The sequence below is a fragment of the Vipera ursinii genome, assembly GCF_947247035.1.
Source record: "Vipera ursinii genome assembly, chromosome: 8".
Lineage (NCBI taxonomy): Eukaryota > Metazoa > Chordata > Lepidosauria > Squamata > Viperidae > Vipera > Vipera ursinii.
The window spans coordinates 22884020-22904023 of NC_139519.1; the positions used below are offsets into that span (position 1 = coordinate 22884020).

The 20004-nt window shown below is 39.6% G+C and overlaps 2 protein-coding genes across 3 annotated transcripts in view; both read right to left on the reverse strand.

Moving 5' to 3' along the window:
• Positions 1-815: 815 nt before the first annotated feature.
• On the reverse strand, positions 816-12920 carry LOC310643711 (lathosterol oxidase-like). 2 transcript variants are annotated; one of them, XM_083368232.1, is made up of 6 exons: positions 12760-12920; positions 7717-7828; positions 4712-4958; positions 3946-4078; positions 2443-2543; positions 816-2106 (listed from the first exon to the last, which is right to left on the reverse strand). In XM_083368232.1, exons 3-6 carry the CDS (start codon positions 4919-4921, stop codon positions 1678-1680), a joined length of 873 nt encoding a protein of 290 aa, XP_083224358.1. In that variant the 5' UTR covers positions 4922-4958; positions 7717-7828; positions 12760-12920; the 3' UTR covers positions 816-1677. The 2 variants fall into 2 exon arrangements, with proteins under 2 accessions (XP_083224358.1, XP_083224359.1); XM_083368233.1 differs by having other exon boundaries at positions 12798-12875.
• Positions 12921-14494: 1574 nt separating this feature from the next.
• LOC310643935 (alpha-tectorin-like) overlaps positions 14495-20004 on the reverse strand; it is a 41073-nt gene continuing 35563 nt past the window's right edge. Inside the window, exons 15-23 of the mRNA XM_083368635.1 lie at positions 18847-19127; positions 18321-18431; positions 18040-18242; positions 17359-17522; positions 16504-16752; positions 16235-16397; positions 15723-15810; positions 15457-15573; positions 14495-14933 (exon numbers count right to left, since the gene is read on the reverse strand). Of these exons, the coding sequence (XP_083224761.1) occupies positions 14833-14933; positions 15457-15573; positions 15723-15810; positions 16235-16397; positions 16504-16752; positions 17359-17522; positions 18040-18242; positions 18321-18431; positions 18847-19127 (1477 nt within the window). The 3' untranslated portion in view covers positions 14495-14832. The remainder of the gene's footprint in view (positions 14934-15456; positions 15574-15722; positions 15811-16234; positions 16398-16503; positions 16753-17358; positions 17523-18039; positions 18243-18320; positions 18432-18846; positions 19128-20004) is intronic.

Below are 20004 nucleotides of genomic sequence, written 5' to 3' on the forward strand. Positions count from 1 at the left end.
CTTGGGGTGTGTGTGAAAGCCCTAATAAGCAGGCATATACATAGAATGAAGGCTACTGCTAAGCTTGTAAGCCGCCCTGAGTCTTCGGAGAAGGGCGGGATATAAATGGAATCAAAATTAAAAATTAAATTAATTCAGGCACTCAACTGCAGTTTTCTTGGGGACTGGGACAATGATAGCTGCTTTCAAGCACGATGGTACACGTGCTGTTTGCAAGGAGATGTTAAAAATCATTGTCAGGACCCCTGCTAATTGGTCAGCACAATTCCTAACCACTATCCCGAGCACCCCATCTGGGTCGGCGGCTTTGCTGGGATTCACAGCCTTCAATACAGTTCTCACTTGGTCTTCAGATAGGGTGAGTTGCTGAAAATCAGAAGGCCGGCCAACAGAGGCTACGGGGTCTGGTCTTTTTACCTCATAGTGAGCGAAGAAGATATTCAGCTCCTCAGCCAACAAGGCATCAGTGTTAACCATGCTCCTCATACTGCCCTTGTAGTTGGTTAATTGCTGAAGTCCTTGCCACACTTGCCTCGGATTGTTGTCTGCTAAGTGGTTCTCCACCTTATGTTTATATTGCTGTTTCACCACATCCAGATTGCCTTGCAAGCCTGATGTTTAACAGCTCTATACGTGTGTAGGCTAATGTAGCCCCTTGCACTACACTGTGCACATTCATCCATGCACACATTAATCCAAGCACCACACACCAGTACCAGGAGCTCAGAGCTGCTGCGTGTGAACGTACTGCCATCTTATGGACTTCATGCTTGAAAAAAGACATACAAAATTGAAATTTTAATCTTAGATTTTGAGGATTACATAGTAAGTTTATTGTTGTAGAAGTGGTTGGGATCTATCAGATATGCAAAGCAAAAAGTAGAGGCTTTAACTATATTTCAAACAGAATAAAGCTGGAAGGGACCTTGGAGGTCTTCTAGTCCAACCCTTTGCTCAAGCAAGAAAACCTACACCATTTCAGACAAATGGCTGTCCAGTCATTTCTTAAAAGCCTGTAGTGTTAGAGTATTCACAACTTCTGAAGGAAAGACGTTCCACTGGTTAATTGTTCTCACTGTTAGGAAGTTTCTCATTAATTCCACTTTCTTTCTCTCCTTTGTATATTTTACTATACTTTGTATACTACTGTACCGAAAAGAGATGGAAGTCACTGGGTTTTTTATATTTTACCTTACAAATCAGAGGGAAAAAGAGCAAGGAATGTATTTTATATTACAATAAAGTCTTAACTTTAAAAAAAAACTCTCCTGCATGGGACTGTCCATTTTAGTCCTTTAGAGTCCCCCCTATTTTATTTTTTACAAAAAACGGCTGAGTTGCATTTAATTGGCAGGCCCAGAGGGTGTTGTAAATCTCAAGCAAATTTCTCTGCTCTCCAGTGGTAGTGTAATAAAGTTTTTTCTCTCTCTTTTCCACTTCTTTGATCTTCTTTTCATTCTAATTATTTAGTTAGTGGTTGGATTCATATGCCGTCTTTCCTTCAGGAGGTCGTCACCTTCTTCCACCTTCCATGCCTCCCTCCCAGCAACAAACCAGGAAAGGAAGGAAAATCCAGTCACCAGGTATATTTCCATGGCTGGGAATGGAGAAGCCAGCCCAGTGCTTAACCAGCACCTTAACCATAAAACCACAGCATTTCTTCCTTACAAGCAGTTGCTATTTATTTTTCACTTCATTGCCTCCTTGTAGTTTCTCCTCCTCAGGGCCGTCCGCCACCTTTTTCAAATATGCATGCAGCCCCTCACCTTCAAAAGAAGAGGGGTTTTTGTAAGAGCCCCCAATTCTATCCCAGAGGGTAAAGTATTGGCCATAATTGTAATTGAAGAACAAGTGGTGATCAGTGTGATGGGCTGCTCCGTTGATGATGGGTTTCAGCAGATTAGGAACGCGATAGTCTGCGTCGTGAATGGAAACTGACCAGATGTTGACGAAGACATAGAGGCCCAAATAGGTCACTTTATGAAGCGGAAAAAGGAATGGATAGATATGATAAGGGAGGCTCTGAAGGAAACCATCTAGGGGGTGAAAAGCATGGCTAGCAAATGGAGTTGGGATCTTCCACGTGTGGTGGGGTTTGTGTAAACGCTGCGGAAGAGAGAAAAGGATCAGATCCTTAGAATGAAGAGAGAAACAGATCATAACATTTTGACTTCATTTTGATGAGGGCTCCACCAGCTACAAAAGTAGCCTACTGGTGGTCCTCCACTTATTACCACAATTAGGGCTAGACTTTCCACTAGATGGTTGTTAAGGACGTGTGCCTGATTTTACCATCATTTTTGCCGTAGTTAAGCTAATCATTGCAACCCTCAGCAGGACATGACAGTTTCCAAGCACCTGAATTTTGATTTCATAACTTGGGGATGCTGTGATAGTCCTAAGTGTGAGGACACAGTCTTACCTGCCAATTATTGACCTTACCTTATATAACAGCTTGTGGTGAACAAACCGATGAATCCAGTAAATGCACATATCGGTGAAGAACAGAAATGAAAACATGCTGAAGACCACGCCAAACCATCCTAGATAAGGAGGGAAGAAAATTAGGGACTGAAAGAATTCCAGCAGATCCAAGTCACAAGAACAAAGACATTTGTCAAGTCTATTGACAATGTTTGTATCTGTTATCTACTTGAGCAACATTGGCATGTACCAAATCTAAGAACACGACAGTCAAAGTGCAAGCCAGGCAGGAATGGAAGATTTTCAGGTGGGTGGGCATGGCTTAAATTTATGGACATATTTCTTTTTCCTTATTCTGATCCTACTTAACAGGAGGAAAATAAGTTATGTCACTGTCAGAATTTACGTAGCTGTCCTCCTATTCTGGAACTATTTTGGGACAAATTTTGGCAGTAATGAGGCAATGGTGCATATCTCCCCATAATGGAAAAAAAAGGATTCCTTAAGACTGCTTCCATTTCTGGTAGATCAGTGTTTCTCCAACTGTGCAACTTTAAAACATGTGGACTTCAACTTCCAGAAATCCCCAACCAGTATAGATTTCTGCGAGTTGAAGTCCACATGTCCTAAAGTTGTCCAGTTTGAGAAACACCACTGTAGATAATGTAAGTGATGTGTCATGTTGGTCTACAGGAGCAAAAAAATCAGGAATTTTCTGACTAATCTATTTGATTCACAGGCTTTTGTCAGATGTACTTTTCATCCTCTGACAAAGTGAGCTGCAGCTCATGAAAGCTGATGCCTTTGAATCTGTCGGAACCCTGACACTGCTAATCTTTTAATTGGAAAAGGAGCTTCCAGATTTCCTTTTTTTTCCTGTGAAAAGAGAGAGCAGAGCCATGCTCCGTTGTGTGTTTCTAAGGAATCTTAAGAAAAATCAGAGACCTGCAAAATTGAATGGTATCACTTTTCCATTCAAAGGTATTACAAATTTGCACAGATATTGGGATGTTCCATTGCCTGATCAATTAATGACGCAAACTTTACAGATCTGTTTGAACAATCACTTCCTTATGACCCCCTTTAAGACTAGAAAGATAATTCACTGACAAATGGACATAATTAAGAAAACATATGGATGGGCAGGCTACTAACAAATTTAATAACACTGTGTTTGTGATTAAATCATAATTATAGGGGATTTTCTCCAATGCTACCTTGCATTTTACATTCCAAAACCTTAAATTCCCAAACCTAAATTTACCATAAAGTAGTCCATAGAGGTCAAACATGACTTTGCAGCTAACAACAAACAGACATAATTTAAAATATCTTTCCCTAAACCAATGTACTCCAGAAAGTGGCAGTTAAATTGCACCACAACCACTTTACTTTGCATAATCAGGGCCAGGATATATTTTGGGATTGCAAAGTCTCTGACGCTATGTAGAGTTGCAAGCTGGGAGATAAAAAGGGACAGAGGAGTCAGTTCTGGAGGGCGTGGCAAACAGGGGTGCTTACCATAGGAAGAATCCCCAATGTTACTGTAGAGTTTGCCGTAGCCTCTGACCTCAGCAAAAAAGATGGCCACGGTGGGAATGCTGATCCATAGCAGAGCCAAGGAGGCGTGCTTTATTTCCCGCTGCACTTGATTCTGAACACAAAAGCAGACAATGGGTCAAAAGGCCTTTTAAAATCACCCAGTCCTAAAGTTGGTAACTTTAAGACTTGTGGACTGCACCTCACAACTGGCTGGGAAATACTGGGAGTTGAAGTCCACAGGTCTTAAAGCTGCCAAGGCTGGAAAGAGCCTGGCATAGACCTCACACTCCCCATCAAACATCAGGAAAAGTGCTTCCCTAAAGCTAATGGATGAATCTGCAACAATTCTGCTTAATTGTTCACCATGCAACATCACCTCACAATTCTACATATCATATGAATGCATCATCCTCCAAAATGAAAAAAAGTGGTCAAATTCCAGCTAAAAGAACTCCTCAATAAGATGAGGCTAACTAAATCAGGAAAGAAAAGATGAAATATGCCCACCCACCAAAAGTACCATAGAGATATAGCAAGGAGAAAATTTCCTCTCTCCCATTTCACAAGGTTTTCATTCTGCTTTATAGCTGTAACATTTTCATTCACAAATTTAAGAAGAGGCTTAAGCATGGCACAATTCACAACATGATAGAGTTAGGATTCTTCTTTAGATAGGACCCCTTGTGAGTAATTAAATGTCATTAAAGGAAACATCAGCTCTGCCGCATTGATGTACCCCACTCACCTCTAAAAACTGAGGATGCTTCTTTAACTTGTGATCAAAAAGCAGATAGTAGCTGAGAGTGGCAAACAGAAGATATACGGCAAATGCCCCCAGGTTTGTTATAACAGAGAGACTTATAATCTGCCGAAAAGCATTGTCTTCCGGCCAGGTTACTGGATAAACATAAGGTGTCAAAATATAAGTATCTGCATAATCCAGGATAAGATCCATTGTGGCACCTGCAGGAGACTTCTAGGAAAGGAGAGTCCTGTCAAACACGGAAAAACACAAAAGGTTATCTTTCAATAATCTAACACAGGGGTGGGCAATTAATTTTCTCAAGGGGCTACATGAGAAACTGGCAATGGTGTGGAGAGTCACACCAAAAGGCCTGTGACTGTACATAGGCACCCTCACACATATGAAAATTTTAAAAAAAGCATTTTAAAAATAAAAGCAATGCAGTTGTACTGTGTGCATGGTATACACTTATTTACATTTGATTTCTAATTTCTGATTGACCTCACACAGGCTGGACAAGGACAGCCAAAGGGCTGGATGTGGCCTGGGGCGAGCCATAAAACGTCCAGGTCTGGCCTAACATCTTACAAGCTCTGAGTACAAGCCTATTACTGTGTAATAATAATATTTCATTTATTCTTCCGGTTTGCTGTCGCAGCCACTATGGACGCTTGGAGGACGGCTCTCATCTTCCATGTCCAGTTTCACATCGTGGGGGCCCCCTAAAAGGGCTGAAAAGTCACCCCGTAGAGGCAACCAGCAAGAAAGGGCTTTCGCAGAAACGCGGGAGAGCTGCAACTCTCCTGTTAGTGCGTATGTTCCCTTTGAACCGGGGGATGAAAGACCGGTCATAGCAATAAGGCCAGCCACTAGGCTGCAAACAGCCAAAGTCACACTTACCACCAGGCAACATTAAAGCAGCATGGAAGAGACTGGGTGAGATCTACCTCTCTTATATTCCAACTTTTTTTTCTACCTAAATAAGCTTCTAAAGTAGTTTCCCCCTTGTGGAGAGGGAAGGAAGATTTTAGCCCTCCCTCCAGAAACAGTAACGATTGAATTTACAGGAGAGATTTAAAAAAAAAAACATTGAAAAAATAATTGGATCTCAACTAGAAATTTATTTTTTTTTAAAAACCCTTTTGATTATCTACTTTCTATTTTCTATTCTTATTTGAAAGTTTGGCTTTGTTCTCCTAAAACAGAAGAAATAATTGAAAGGAATTTTTAAGCACTTGGGGGACATCTTGTGGCTAAACCTGAAATTGCAATCTGTCACTCTTAAAAAAAGAGAGAGACTTGGCTGATACTTTAGAAAACAAGATAAGAGTAACCTTGAGCACCAGATGTGAGAGTCTGCCATGGAAGAAATGCAAAAACAAATTTCTGCTATGATGAAAACAACCTGACAAACTTACCAATTTTTTTCTACAACCGGTGATGAAATAAGAGCTTTTGGGAAAAAAACTAGAAAGCGTCTTGGATAAGCAAACCCAAATTTTGACTACAACTAATAAACTATCTGTACAGAACTTAACAGAAGAAATTGAACAGAAGATTTAACCACTCAACAAGTACAGATAAGAGAAAGCTTGGGAAAAAATGGATGGGGGAAAAACCTGCTCCATAAATCAGAAGGAATTTGAAGATCAAAAGGAGAAACAGATGGAATTAAAAACAGACAGTCCAGGACAACTACGCAAAGAGGAGAAAATAATGAGAAGTTTTGGTAGTTCTGCCAGACCTCTCAACCCTCTAAAAATGGAGATTGGAGGGTCACCTCAATATGATATAACAATACAAGAAATCTTTGATGACCCTGAAGCAAGGACACAGAAAATGACATGGCAAAGGAAAAAAGCCAGAATAAGACTGAAGAAGAATGGAGTGTGGACATATCTAAGAGGCCTAAAATAGAATATATCTAAGTAGATAGGATTTGTATCTTGAATATGAGATTTGTTATGATGTGAAGATAAAGAAAAATGTTGGCTAATTAAAACTTAGATGTATGAATATCAATAGATAAATTGAAATATTGAGTTGTTTATAAAGGTTAAATGAAGGTGACTAAGACACATATATGTTAAGAGTGATGCAACGTAATTAATATATCTGGATGTAGTGATAAGAATAAAATTATAAGCCTAAACACGAGAGAGCGGATACAAAGGAGAAGAGAGGATGTATTAAATGCTGAAATGGGAGAAATCTTGGTTATTGAATCTACAATATGTGGAAATTACAATGAAAATAAGATTATATTGCACTACTAATCTGTTGATATGGAAATGAGATAGATATGTATCTGGATTACTAGGTATTGGAGAGAATTGTGACAAAGGAAAGTGTGGTCACTCAGAAATTTGGAAATGATAAATTTCAAACGTTTAACTTAAATATTAATGCAAAATTAAAGCTGGGAAAATTTATAAAGTGATTGATGGTCTAAAAATTGTTAAAATAAATAAAATATATATATAAAATTATTCACAAATGTAAGAAAACTACTAAATACCTGATGGATAGAATAAGAAGCATGTTAATTTATATAAGAGACAATATGTATTAAAGGAAAAAAGAGGGAATATTGGCTGCAATAAATTGGAGATTTGTAACAACATACATCTGAATGAAATGGAACTATTGTAACCCACACACCATGTTCCTTTTCAAAGATATAATTGTAATATTGAAAATTAATAAACAAAAAACAAAAAACCAATTATCATTTATTTTCATTTAAACAAATTATTCTATTTTAAAGTTATTGATTTTCTAATTAAATGTTTAAAAGTGCATCATCCCAATAGTGTTTACTTTTAAATAAACAAACATTCATACTGACTAAATAACCCTAATAAACTTTGTTTTGCACTCAATTCATTTTTTGGCAATTTCTTTAAGAAATTAATTATAGCATCCTTCTGAACTATATCCCAATGCCAAGTGTTTTTTCCCATGAACCCAGTCCAAAGATCTGTTAACCCCAGGAAGTTGTTTACCTGAATAAATAATATGGAGGATGCACTTCTTATTAGCAGCGTAAAGAAAGGGACATTGATCACTTGTTTTCAGAATCTCAGTTCAGAGTCACTTCAGGGATGGTCCAAAGTTCTAAAAAATAAAGTGTATCAGGAAATTCCAGGAATGGCAAGTTGTTGTTTGCAGTTTTCCAATCTCCTTTGTCCATTTGAGAAGAAAGCTTTAATATAAAGGAATTGAGCGGTGCAAGGCATGGGCGAAAAACCTAACAGCCCGGGTCTCCTGTTTCTAGAGCTTTACCCCGCTTCCCCATGCTTTAAGGATGGAAGAGAGAAAAGGGACTTTCCCCTCAACATCAACACATCTAAGTCACCCCTAACCATGCCAATACCCATCTCTGTCAAATCAGTGGAAAATCACTCTAAACTACTGCTCTATAAAAACATCTCAGTCATGGAAAGGGAAAAAAATGAGAGGGAGAGAGAAACAAACTGGGCACCTATACAGCAGGACAGATGAGACTGGGTGAGATCTGAACCCCTTCAATCCTAACTATTTTTTCTACCTGTATAAGCTGCCCAAAGTAATTCCCCGCCGCCCCAGTGGAGAGAGGGAAGGGAACTTCTATCCCACCCTCTAAATACAGTGGCGACTGACTATCCAGGGGAGTTTAAAACGCTGAAAGAATCGCCTGATTTTAACTGGATTTCTATCCTTCTAAAATTTGAGTACTAAAAGATTTGTTATTCTTATTGAAGATTTAGATTTTTACTTATAAAAAAGAAGTAAAATTGGAAAAAGGACTATACAAATTTTGGACTTAAAAAAATCTTAAATGGTCTGAGCGACATCTTGTGGCTAAACCTGATATTACAACTTGTTATTGTCTAAAAGAGACTTGGCTTGAAGCCAAGACTATAGATAAGACTCTTGCAACTGTGACCATCCTCCACAGGGACAAAATAATTTTCTTTTTTTAAAAAAGATTTTATTAATTTTCTCTTACATACATATATTAATTTTAATTTTAATTTTAATTTTATTAATTTTTCAACCAGTGTGCTATCTGGATTCAAAAACACTAATATACATTCAGTTCCTAATCCTTAGTTCTTTCCTCTAGCCCATAGGTCTGCAACCCGCAGCTCCGGAGCCGCATGCGGCTCCGGAGCTGCATGCGGCTCTTTCAGCTCTCTCCCGCGGCTCCCGGTCCTTTGCCATGTGCAGTCCAAAAAAAAAAAAAAGTGGGACTAAAAAAGTTCAACCAATCAATTCAAATATGCAGGGTAGGTGCATATCTCGCCTTGGCTCCACTTTTCAGTCAAACCCTGTTCTGCGCATGCGTGAATGTATGCGTATGCGCACATATTTTTTGCGGCTCCCAGTTTTTCCTTTTGTGAGGGAACCGGTTCCGAGTGGCTCTTTCACTGTTTTAGGTTGCTGACCCCTGATCTAGCCAATTATAAAATGAATCCCAGATTTGGTTATATTCTGTGTCTTCTTTATCTTTCCATTTCAGTTAATCTGTCCATTTCTACGCATTCCAATATTTTTTTGATTATTTCTTTCTCTGGTGATAGTCCTTCATTTTTCCAATATTTTTAAACATTTTTGCTAATCTTGCTGGTTGCAAGTGCCATCTCTAAAATATTTTATATAAATTTTGTGTGTACGAAGTTGACATTGTCAATTTATAATTTCTCTTCCATAACTTTTGCCACTTTTCTACTTCTATGCTGAAACCAATTTTTTTCGCCCACCTTATCATTGTTCACTTTCCATTTCCAAGATTAACAAAAAAATATACATTTTCTTAATTTCTCATCAGAAGTTAACAAAATCTTATCAAATACAACTTGTTCTTTATAAAACCCATACAATTTCACGTCTTTTTCATATCTATTTTGCATCTGTAAATGTACCCACCACAACAGGTTGATAGCCTGATTTTCCAGTACTTGTTTAGATTTTAAATTCCCATCAATATTTAGAATATCTCTATATGTCCAATTTTTTTCAAAGTCTACCAAGTTCAGATGTACAAAAGCTTCCATTCTTGATAACCACCCTGGAATTTTTAAATATATTCTTTTAATTTTAATTTTTAATTTAGTTTTAATTTTTCCCCATACTGTTAACAAAGCATTTCTTATATAGTGATTTTGGAAATACTTATGAACTCTATTTTTCCCATACCATAAGGAAGCGTGCCATCCCAATTGTAAGTCATGTCCCTCCAATATAACAACCTTTTATTTCTAAGAGTTATGCATTCTTTCACCCATGTTAAAAGAGATGCTTGATAATACAAAGCCCAGTCTGGTAACCCAAAACCTCCATTTTCCTTAGCATCTTGTAACATTTTCATCTTAATTCTGGCTTTTTTCCTTGCTCAACAAAATTCAAAATTAATGAATTTAAATCTTGGGGGGAAAAATTCTCAACTTTCATCGGGATTGTTTGAAATAAAAATAGAATCTTTGGCAGTACATTCATTTTAACTGTAGCAATTCTTCCTAGTATTGACAAGGTCCGATTTTATTTGTTTCAATAATTTTATATAGTTATCTTCTTTTATTGTTGAGCATTTGGCTGATAAATATATACCCAGGTATTTGACCTTTTTCACCATCTGTACCTCTATTGTTTCTGACATTTGTTTTTTCTGCTTATCTGTAAGAGTCTTAACTATTATCTTGGTTTTTTCTCTATTTATTTTTAATCCCATCATTTCTCCATACGGTTCTATCTTTCCCCATAGTTTAGGGATCATCTCCAAAGGTTTTTCCTAGGATAAATACTAGATTGTCAGCAAATGATTGTAGTTTATATGTTTCGCCTTTTATCTCCAGCCTTTAATTTCTGTGTCTTGTCTAATATTTCTGTTTAACAATTTTAAATATTAAACACATAAAATCTTTATTTTCAACTTTCCCAAGTATTTTAAATCTAATGACCAAAATTCCCCTTATCTCAACATCTCCCTTTAACCCTCTAATTGATAATATAAAATCCCCTCTAATAAGTCAAAACCCCAATTTTCTTCAACCTTATTCTGGCTTTCTTCCTTTGCCAACTAGGCTTCCATATCAGTTTTTTAGATTGTCAAATAGATCTCCCTCTATTCTTATATATGTTAATTGAAATAAAGGAGACTATTTAATTGCCAGTTTTCTGGAAGGACTAGCCCATTTGTATTCGTTAAATTGTCTCCCTGTTATTCCAGTCTCCCATGCTTGCTCTGATATATTTGTCTTCGATTCAATCTGTTCTTCTTTCTCAAATTTCTTCTGATTTATATAGAAAGTCATTTCCTTTTTCAGTGTTGTCAAAGTTTGGATTTGTGTATCTAAGCTGGCATCTTGATCTTTATTTTAGGTCTTATTTTATCACAAGCTGAAAGAATGGTTTCATGTATTGCTTTCAACATGGAAAGAACCTTTTCCTGGTCTTCATCCATCTCTTTCCCGTGTTTATAAATAATCTTTCTAGTAAAAGTTGTTTGTCAAGCAAAAGTCAGTAAAGGTTTACATTCACGGTTCAAGTAGGCAAATTATGCTGTCCAGCTGTTCTCTTACAGCTAAGTCTCTCACAGGTGGTGCCAAGGTCAGGAAAGTCTTATCTAACGTCTGGACTCCAAGTCAAGTCTCTTTTGGAAAATAAAAAATTGTAATGCCAAACTTTGCCACAAGATGTCACCGATGCCACTTAAGATTTTTTAAGTTCAAAACCTTTCTAATCCTTTTTCCAATTTTATTTCTTTTTTGTAGATAAAAACAAGAATCTCCATTAAAAATAGGAAAAAATTTTGTCCCCAAGCTTCAGGAACATATAGATCCAATTAGATTAAAATTGTTCTTTCTAATGTTTGATTCCCCTGGGTAGTCAGATGCCGCTATTCTTAGAGGGTGGAATAGAAATTCCCTTCCCTCTCTCCTCACAGGGGGATAAATATTTCGAGCAGCTTTTACAGGCAACTTTTACAGTAAAGAGAAGATCAGATGTCAACCAGTTTCATCTGCGTTGCTTTCGAAGTGCTTGATGGTGAATTTGACTTTGGCTGTATGCAGCCTAATGACAGGCCATATTGCTATGGCCGGTCTTTTCTCCACCAGTTTGGAGGGCTGCCCCAGATCGAGCGGAAGGACTGCCGCCCTCCCACCATCAAACGAGGGTCCCCTCCTTGCTCATCGCCCCTATAGGGCAACCTTCAACCCTTTCCAGGGTCCCCCAGCGAAGAGAAATCAGACGTGGAAGACAGAGCTTGTCTTCCAAGCGGCTGCGGTGGCAAACTGGAAGTCCAGGCTGACATTTCTCAGTCATAGACTGACTCCATAGCTCGGTAGTCGGCTGCAGTGGCCTTCCGGAAAGGCCTGACTGCAAAATGCAAGCTGGAATGCAGCTGAAGCTGTTTTGGCCACAGAAAAAGTGGAGCAGCTAGGTGGGGCTGTCGGTGCATGAGGTGACTAAGACACCCCTGCTTATAAGACCTGGTGCCTCTTTTGGAGGCCACAAAAAAAAAAAGACCAGGTCTTATTTTCGAGGAAACACGGGCAGTACTATAAATATCACTGATAACAGAGTTAACCCAAAGCTGCTGATGGTTACCCACCCAACCCTCTTAGCTTTGCTTAGAAAGAGAACAAGCTGTGCTGGAAAGGAGACCACGAGGAAATAACAACACTGTAAAACAGGGGTCTTCAAACTTGGCCTTTATGACCTGTGGACTTCAACTCCCAGAATTCTTCAGCCAGTTTGCCTGGCTAAGGAATTCTGGGAGTTGAAGTCCACAAGTCATAAAAGGGGCAAGCTTGAACACCCCTGCTGTAAAATAATCCTGGCTGGGGGGGGGGAGGGGAGAAGGGCAAACAGCCTTTGAAGGTCGCCTTCCACCACCTTTCCCTCAACTGGGGCGCTTGAGGTATGGAGACCGCATTTCCCAGGAGTCTCAGCCATCGCCGCACAGGTTGGAGGATTCTGAGAAATGAAGTCCAGGCTCCTGAGGTGCTGAAGGTAAGAAAAATGGAGTGCCAAAGCGGGAGTCACTACCGGGCCCCACTCACCCGGGAACCGCGGAATGCTCGTCCGCGCTTCTCCCCACCTGGATCCCGCCACTCCGCGAACATCCTCCACAGAGACCCGGGCATCGGCTCCGCGGTCCCTGAAAGCCGACAGGTCAGCCTGGCCTCTGGTGATACCGCGAAGATTCCTGCGCCAATCATCGGGCAGGGGAGGCGGGGTTTCGGCGGCAAGAGACGCAGGGATTGGCTGCAAACGTCACGAGCGACCGCCGGTCGAGAGTCGTACGACGCCCAGATTGGACGCGGCCAGCGGCGTGAGACGAGCCTATCAAGGAATGCGAAAGCGGGGCGATTTCAGGGGCGGGGTTGAGGGAGTGACGGGCACACCGTCGTCGTTGTCGTTTACCTCAGAGCCGGCGGCGGAAAGTTTCGTTATTTACTTCAGAAGCGAGGGAGTTGATCCCTGTGGAGTGGGATAGTATACTCCTTCCCGCCATAGAAACGTCCCTCCCGAACTGGTTCTTCCATTCAGCCGGGTTGCGATACTCTCTTGAGGGGAAAGGGGAGGAGAGGGAGCCGTCTTGGGCTCCTGGAGATGAGAAGGCGGCTAACTTAACAGAAAGAACCGAGACCCGGACCAGCCCTTTCCATTGCTTCCGACGCTTCTTATCTTTGCGTTTTCTCTATGCAAAATTCTTAAATTTTACCTTCATAGTGTTGGCACTCATTTTGGTATGGATAGGACTTGGAGAGATCTTTGCTGATCTCCTATAGAACACCCCCCCCCAAAGAAAACACCTCAATTTTTTTTTCTGGGAAGAAAGGATGCTTGTTCAAACCGCAATCAATAACATAGGTAACTTATGGTATTTCCAAATCTTTACAGCAGAGTATATTCAAATCATTTTTATTGAAAAACATTATACCTAACCTTACTACAGGTCTTTTTCCAAATCCCAAATCTAAGCAAACTTCACAAAACAGAAGGCTGCCAAGAAACAAGATCTTGTTCCCCATGTTTAATTTAAAAATTGGTCAATAAACATCTAGATTCTAGAAGAAAGGGAAAGGTAAAAGTTTCCCCCCCCCCCTGCACATGCGTGCTAGTCGTTTCCAACTCTAGGGGTCGGTGCTCATCTCCGTTTCAAAGCCGAAGAGCCAGTGTTTGTCCGAGGACGTATCTGCAGTCATGTGGCTGGCATGACTAGACGCCAAAGGCGCACGGAACACTGTTACCTTCCCACCGTAGTGCTCCCTATTTTTCTACTTGCATTTTTACGTGCTTTCGAACTGCTAGGTTGGCAGAAGCTTGGACAAGTAACAGGCGCTCACTCTGCTACGCGGCACTCAGGATTCGACCCGCCAAACTGCCGACCTTCTGATCGACAAGCTCAGCATCCTAACCCACTGAGCCACCGCGTCCCTCTAGAAGAAAGAGGCTACCCTAAATTTAAATAGTAAAAATTTTGTTCATACAAAAAAAATGCAAGAATGGCTATAGTGTAACTGTAATGGAGATGGTGCGTATTTCAGGGCACATCAAAGATTTTCTCCATCTTTTGGTTTTTTAGTCTTCTGAAGTGAATACTGGATATCAAGTGTTGGATATGCAGAACTCATTAAAACCTAAATAAAAGAAACAGCTCTAGGGTGATTTAAACTCAGCAATGAATGGCTTAAGAAGCAAACTTCAGGGTGTCTAATCCCAGAGGCTGAGCTACTTTTGCCTCTTACTTTCCCTCCCCATCCCAAATTTAGAAAGTAGGCAAGCTGCCCAGATGTTTTCCTGCAAAATTTAATAATTCAGATTATACAGAGATTTCTGTAAATAGGAAGACAAAAGTGGACTCTCAGAAGAGGAAGACATAACAATCAACTATTGGATATTCAACTTGCAGATCTCCTTCTGATAGTTTAGAAAGAATGGGATATCCTGTTGACATTTTTACAACATTAATACCATTTAAAGAGGCCAATAACACCAATGCTGAAACAGACTCCCCAAAAATCTGGCATTACAAATGGTGTTGGACAGTCATCTGGATTGCAGATTCAAGAGTGGTATGTGTTTATAGGGACCTAGGTGGTTATAGAAAATTCCAGTACTTTGATAAACTATGTGGCTGGGCCGGACTGAGAGAGACTACACCATAAGAACAGCTGGCTGACAAGGAGCAGAAAAAGGCTGGCTTGAGCCTCAGTTGAAGAGCTGGTTGCTGCAAAGAAAAATAGAAGAGACAATGAACATTGAAACTGCATGTTTTAAAAAATAATATAAACTTCAGTCAGAAACATGCTGTTTCTGTCTGTCTCTTTATGTTTATGTTTATTAGACTTATATACTGCCCTTCTCCCGTAGGAATTTAAAATAACAATACAAATTACAAAAGTTAAGAACAATTAAAATAATTAAATTTAGTCCTTGAATAAAACAAAACCCCTATTAAACTCCAATTAAAACCCAATTAAAATAAAATTACAATTAAAATTCTCAGTCCTGGCCGGAAAGCTCAAAGAGCCAGGGCTTCAGGTCCCGGCGGAATGAACGAAGGTCAGGGGCAGTCCTGAGCTCTATGGGCAGCTGGTTCCAAAGGGCAGGCGCACCCACAGAGAAGGCCCTCCCCCTAGTTGTTACCCTGAGAAGGGAGCTTGATGCCGGCAGCAGGTGTTCCCTCAAATATCCCGGATGCCTATAAATGCCTATAGAAAATTTCAGTCCTTGACAAAGAATTCATTCACCTCGACAGCTCTTGGCATCTTCCTGCAAGGTTCCAGTTACACAGCTACAAAGTGGCCCATCCACCTGACTTGTGCATATCTGTTCGCAGCCTCCATTGTCTTCACACCAGTCTAGGCCTAAAAGGCAGAAGTCAAAGTAAAAAAAACCAGAAACCTGGATGGGAATAAAGTATTGAAGATTGATTCTTTCACTGTTTAATCATGCATCCATGCAGTAAGATTGATCCTGATTTCTGAATGAAAACCTGGAGAAACATCACACTTACGTTTTCTTCTGATTGGTCCCACAGAAATTATTTGCTCATTGAGAACTTTGGAATAATCATTGGCCCTCCGGGTATTCTGTGGACAATTCTGATCAAGCCAAAAATAAAAAAAATAGAAATGCTTCTTTGATACACAGTTGGCTTGAGAGCATACTTTGTACTTTGCATAATCTGTCAATAGCAATTTTTAAGAATAGGCAGAACCAAAGACAATACAGCCAAAGGTATAAGGGATAAAATAGGTACCTTAATCCTATGCAAGATTTAAAGTATCCATTTTCTCCTATCTTAAAATGTATTAGAGTGCAAATATTTAACAGAACCTCTTTGAGCTACAAAGCAGAAGTTTCCAGTCCCTATCATTAAAGTCGTATCTGAAGTACATGCATTTTAGATTATATTGTTCTTCAAAAATCAACTTTTTGATCAGCTCTGAGACAGATTTCTATTTTTTGAGGACAGCCTTAAATAGCACATTGATGTTAACTGCATCTAAGGTGTGTGCCACTTACTATTTTACATGAGTATCTTTCCGAATCACAAAGCGAGACTGCACAGTGCAAATGAACCTCATCATAATCTCCAATGAATTTGAAAACAGTAACATGAAAACGGCAGGTGAGGGAGACCCCATTCTCCTCAATTCCAATGGTATTATCCTTGATATTCTGACAACTGCAAGAAAGAGGAGTGCACTGATTATTTCCAGCAGAGCAGCCAAGAACTGACAAGCTTTTTTTCTAGAATTTTGAACACTGGGCACTTAAAAACTGTGGCTCACCCTTCTTCAATGATGAAGTATCTGAGCTTGTCATTGCTGTCTCGTGAAGGTGTTGCATAACATTTGTTCAGAGTGAGGATGAGGTGAGTAGAATCTGCTCCCAGCACAAAGACGCCAACATATAATATGTCACGGGTGGTTAGCACAACTTCTCCTTGCCTGTAGGGATGCTTATAGGATGAATTTTTATATAGGGCCATTTTGGTAGTGAAACTGCCTTCCTTTGTAGGCACAGTCAGATTAATGACACTTCAAAGAGGGAACAAGATGAAGAGAAAATAACTGTTATACCAAAATGCCATTGGGATAAATCTGCTGTTGGAGAATTTAAAACTATCTATTTGGTTACTATGGTTGTTATTTATTGATTTGTTTAATTTATTTCCATCTTTTTACTTCATTTACACTCTATTACCAGAGTTAGCCATTACCAAACTTAATGAATGAAATATTAACTCTATATAATTCGCATGCAATTAAAACAGATTTCCAAAAATTGCAAAGCTAATGCTTGGAAGTAATTTATTTTGGATCTCACCATTTTGTTAAAGAGGAGAATAGACAAGGTCAAATATTATTGCTATGGCTGAGAAGAAGGAAAAGATTTTTTCTTTTAAGAACTGGATCAAACTCAGAAAATAAAAGATCTTCATTCTTCAAGGAAATAAATAAAGCAAGGGTTCTTTTTTTAAGAAAAAAAATCCTGATGTTTACATTTTGACCGAACTGTGGACTTCAACTCCCAGAATCTTAGCTAGCTGTACACCTCCAAATAAAATCCATGAGATAACGTAATCCCTTCACCCAACTCTCCATTTCTTCAGAATGTCCAAAGAGTCAACACTGTTTTCTTACCTGAGCATTGGTCTAACAACAGAATCCAAAGAAATTTTAATGTCAAGCTCATATGCACAGGAAAATTCAACATTGATGGTCCTGTCTCGAGTAATGATATTTCCAGTATTGTTTGCACTTTCAATCCAGACTGTGTTTTTATACATAATGTGGGTGCTGTTAGACTAGAGTATGAAGAGGAGAAAAAATGCACATGCTTAGGAAAACAGCCTGTCTAATACAGTTATTTCCTCAGATCCTGGATTGTCCTCACTTGTATTCTCAAATTTATGCTGTAAACTTCATTTCATTATCGGAATTGACATGACCAGTTAAAAAAGTTCCCTCCATTCTTCAAGGAGGGAACTATGTGATGGCCAACTACTTCATGTCTTCTATGAGCTAAGAAGAAAGGGAAGCCAGACATGTAGAGTAAGACATCCATGTCCAAGAAATAAAGGGCTAATGGCAATGTCTAAAATTTGCCACTGATGTGTTTGGCATTGTAAGTTTCTATTCACACTGCTCATTTGATCATAGAGGAAAAATTCCAAAAAATTAAATTTCTGTGGTGATGTTCTGATATGAGAGATGAAAATCACATCCATCGGAAAACAAAAATGAACCTTATCCAGAAGCTTTCATAAGAAACCAATTGCCACAAGGGGGGAAATAAACCCACAGTCCCTCAAACATTCTGACCTGCACAATGTTTCCACAGTTTCCCTTTGTGTTGTTGATCTGGAAGGAGATGAAATCTTCACCTTCAATGCCAGGACAACGGCGGTCATTGATGCGGACACCTTCCCTTTCAAAACCCAGTTGGAATAGCTTGCACTTTGAGATGGACACCTCCATTAGGGCAGCTTTGCAGGTCACCTCAGCATCTAGGATATCATGTGTGTCTGTGAGAAGAAGGAAGAGGATTACCACAGAAACCTCATAGGGCATTTCTCATCAGGATCTACTTGTAAAGCACTCACTGTTTCCATAGACAGGAGGTTCAATGCAGCCACACAGTTCTCCATCATTGTCCACATCACAAGTTCTGTTGGGACAGTCTGCTCCCATGCAGGGATCTTCAACCACTCCTGCTAAAAAAAGATAAAAAGGTGGGGGTGGGAAACAGACAAGGGTAACTGATTTATTTTATGTTCCTTTTTTTTTGGGGGGGGGAGAGATTTCCATGAAAGACAGGAGGCAAACTCCAAGCAGAAAAATAAACTACTGAAATATTCCCTACCATGTCTTCAAAGGCTTCTTCCCCTGATAAAACATTGTATCTCTCCAGCATTCATAGAATGCTCTAAAATTCTTTTGATGACCATCTAGTGGGGAAACCTTTTATTATGCTAGCAATCAAGGAAGCATTTATGGTGAAAACCATGGCAAGGAGAAGACTCTTCCACATCTAATATGCCCATATTTACATTTTTTTATTCTCTACTGAGGGGAATGCAATGAAGACACTGAAGAAGAACTAAACTATACTAAGACAAGCTTGCTTACAGCAATTTTCCTTCTCAATCCACTCTGTACTGAGGATCCCGAAGGAGCGACATGCCTCCCCATATGCTGCTAAGGATCCACAGAGTTGATACTTCTTCTGATTGTAGCAGCCATCAAGAAAACATGATTCATAAAAAGGCAATGGGTCCAGCAATCCATAACAAGGCTGGAAGAAACCTTTCATATCAGTGAGCCTCAGGCAGTAGCTGTCACTCTGCAGGATTTGGATTTGAACGTTGTCACAAGCAGCAGCATATTGTGAATACTGGAGCTCATTGCAGCTGGAATCATAAACACAAAAATTACAGAACCAAAAGGATATAACAATAATGGTTTGTAAAACCATTATTTTTAACTTAGCATGTGGTTTGTACTCTGCCAGTGTAATAGTATGTTAGAATAATCTTAAGAGACAGGGAAGAGCCATAGCCAAGGCTATGACTTGGTAAGAGGCAGCTTAGCCCTCAACAGCAATGTGGATGTAGCAAATTTCTTAGAAGGAACTCTGTCTGGACTACCTCATGAGGCTGACATCAATCTTACAAGTCTGAAGCTACATTTCTCCCCTGCCATGTTTACAGCCAAGAAACTGGGGACTGTTTCTTCTCTTTCCTGCTGTGGGCTAAGCTGCCTTTTATCGGTTGGTTGCCCTGGCTGTAGTTCTTCCCCATCTCCCAAGGTCATTCCAAATACCATTACAGCTATCTTAGGTTTATTCACTAAACTATTGTTAAATAAAGCATGGCTTTTTACAACATCAGTGTAATCACAGCGTTATGATTTCACATGTTCTTACCATAAATGGTGACCCACCCTGGTTAGACTCTACCTTGGACCATCCCTCTGGTAAAGAATTATTTCCACTCCCATTGGCCATTAGCTACTCTCATCAGAAAGGACAAGAGAGGTTTTGATCGAAGATGAGACGTGAACAGCTCTGAATTATTCTCACATGGGTCAGTTGCTTAAATTCTAACCCTTTCCTAATTGTATGGGTTTCCAGTTCCTGACTTTCAATTAACTGCTGTCCAATGGTCAGCCCTTCAGACACAGAAGTGCCTTTTCAGGTCACTGAGCATCATAACTATTTGACATATCCTTCCTAGCCTTTGAAAGCAGAACTAAAACCTAAACAATTTATGGGAAAGGAACTAGTGG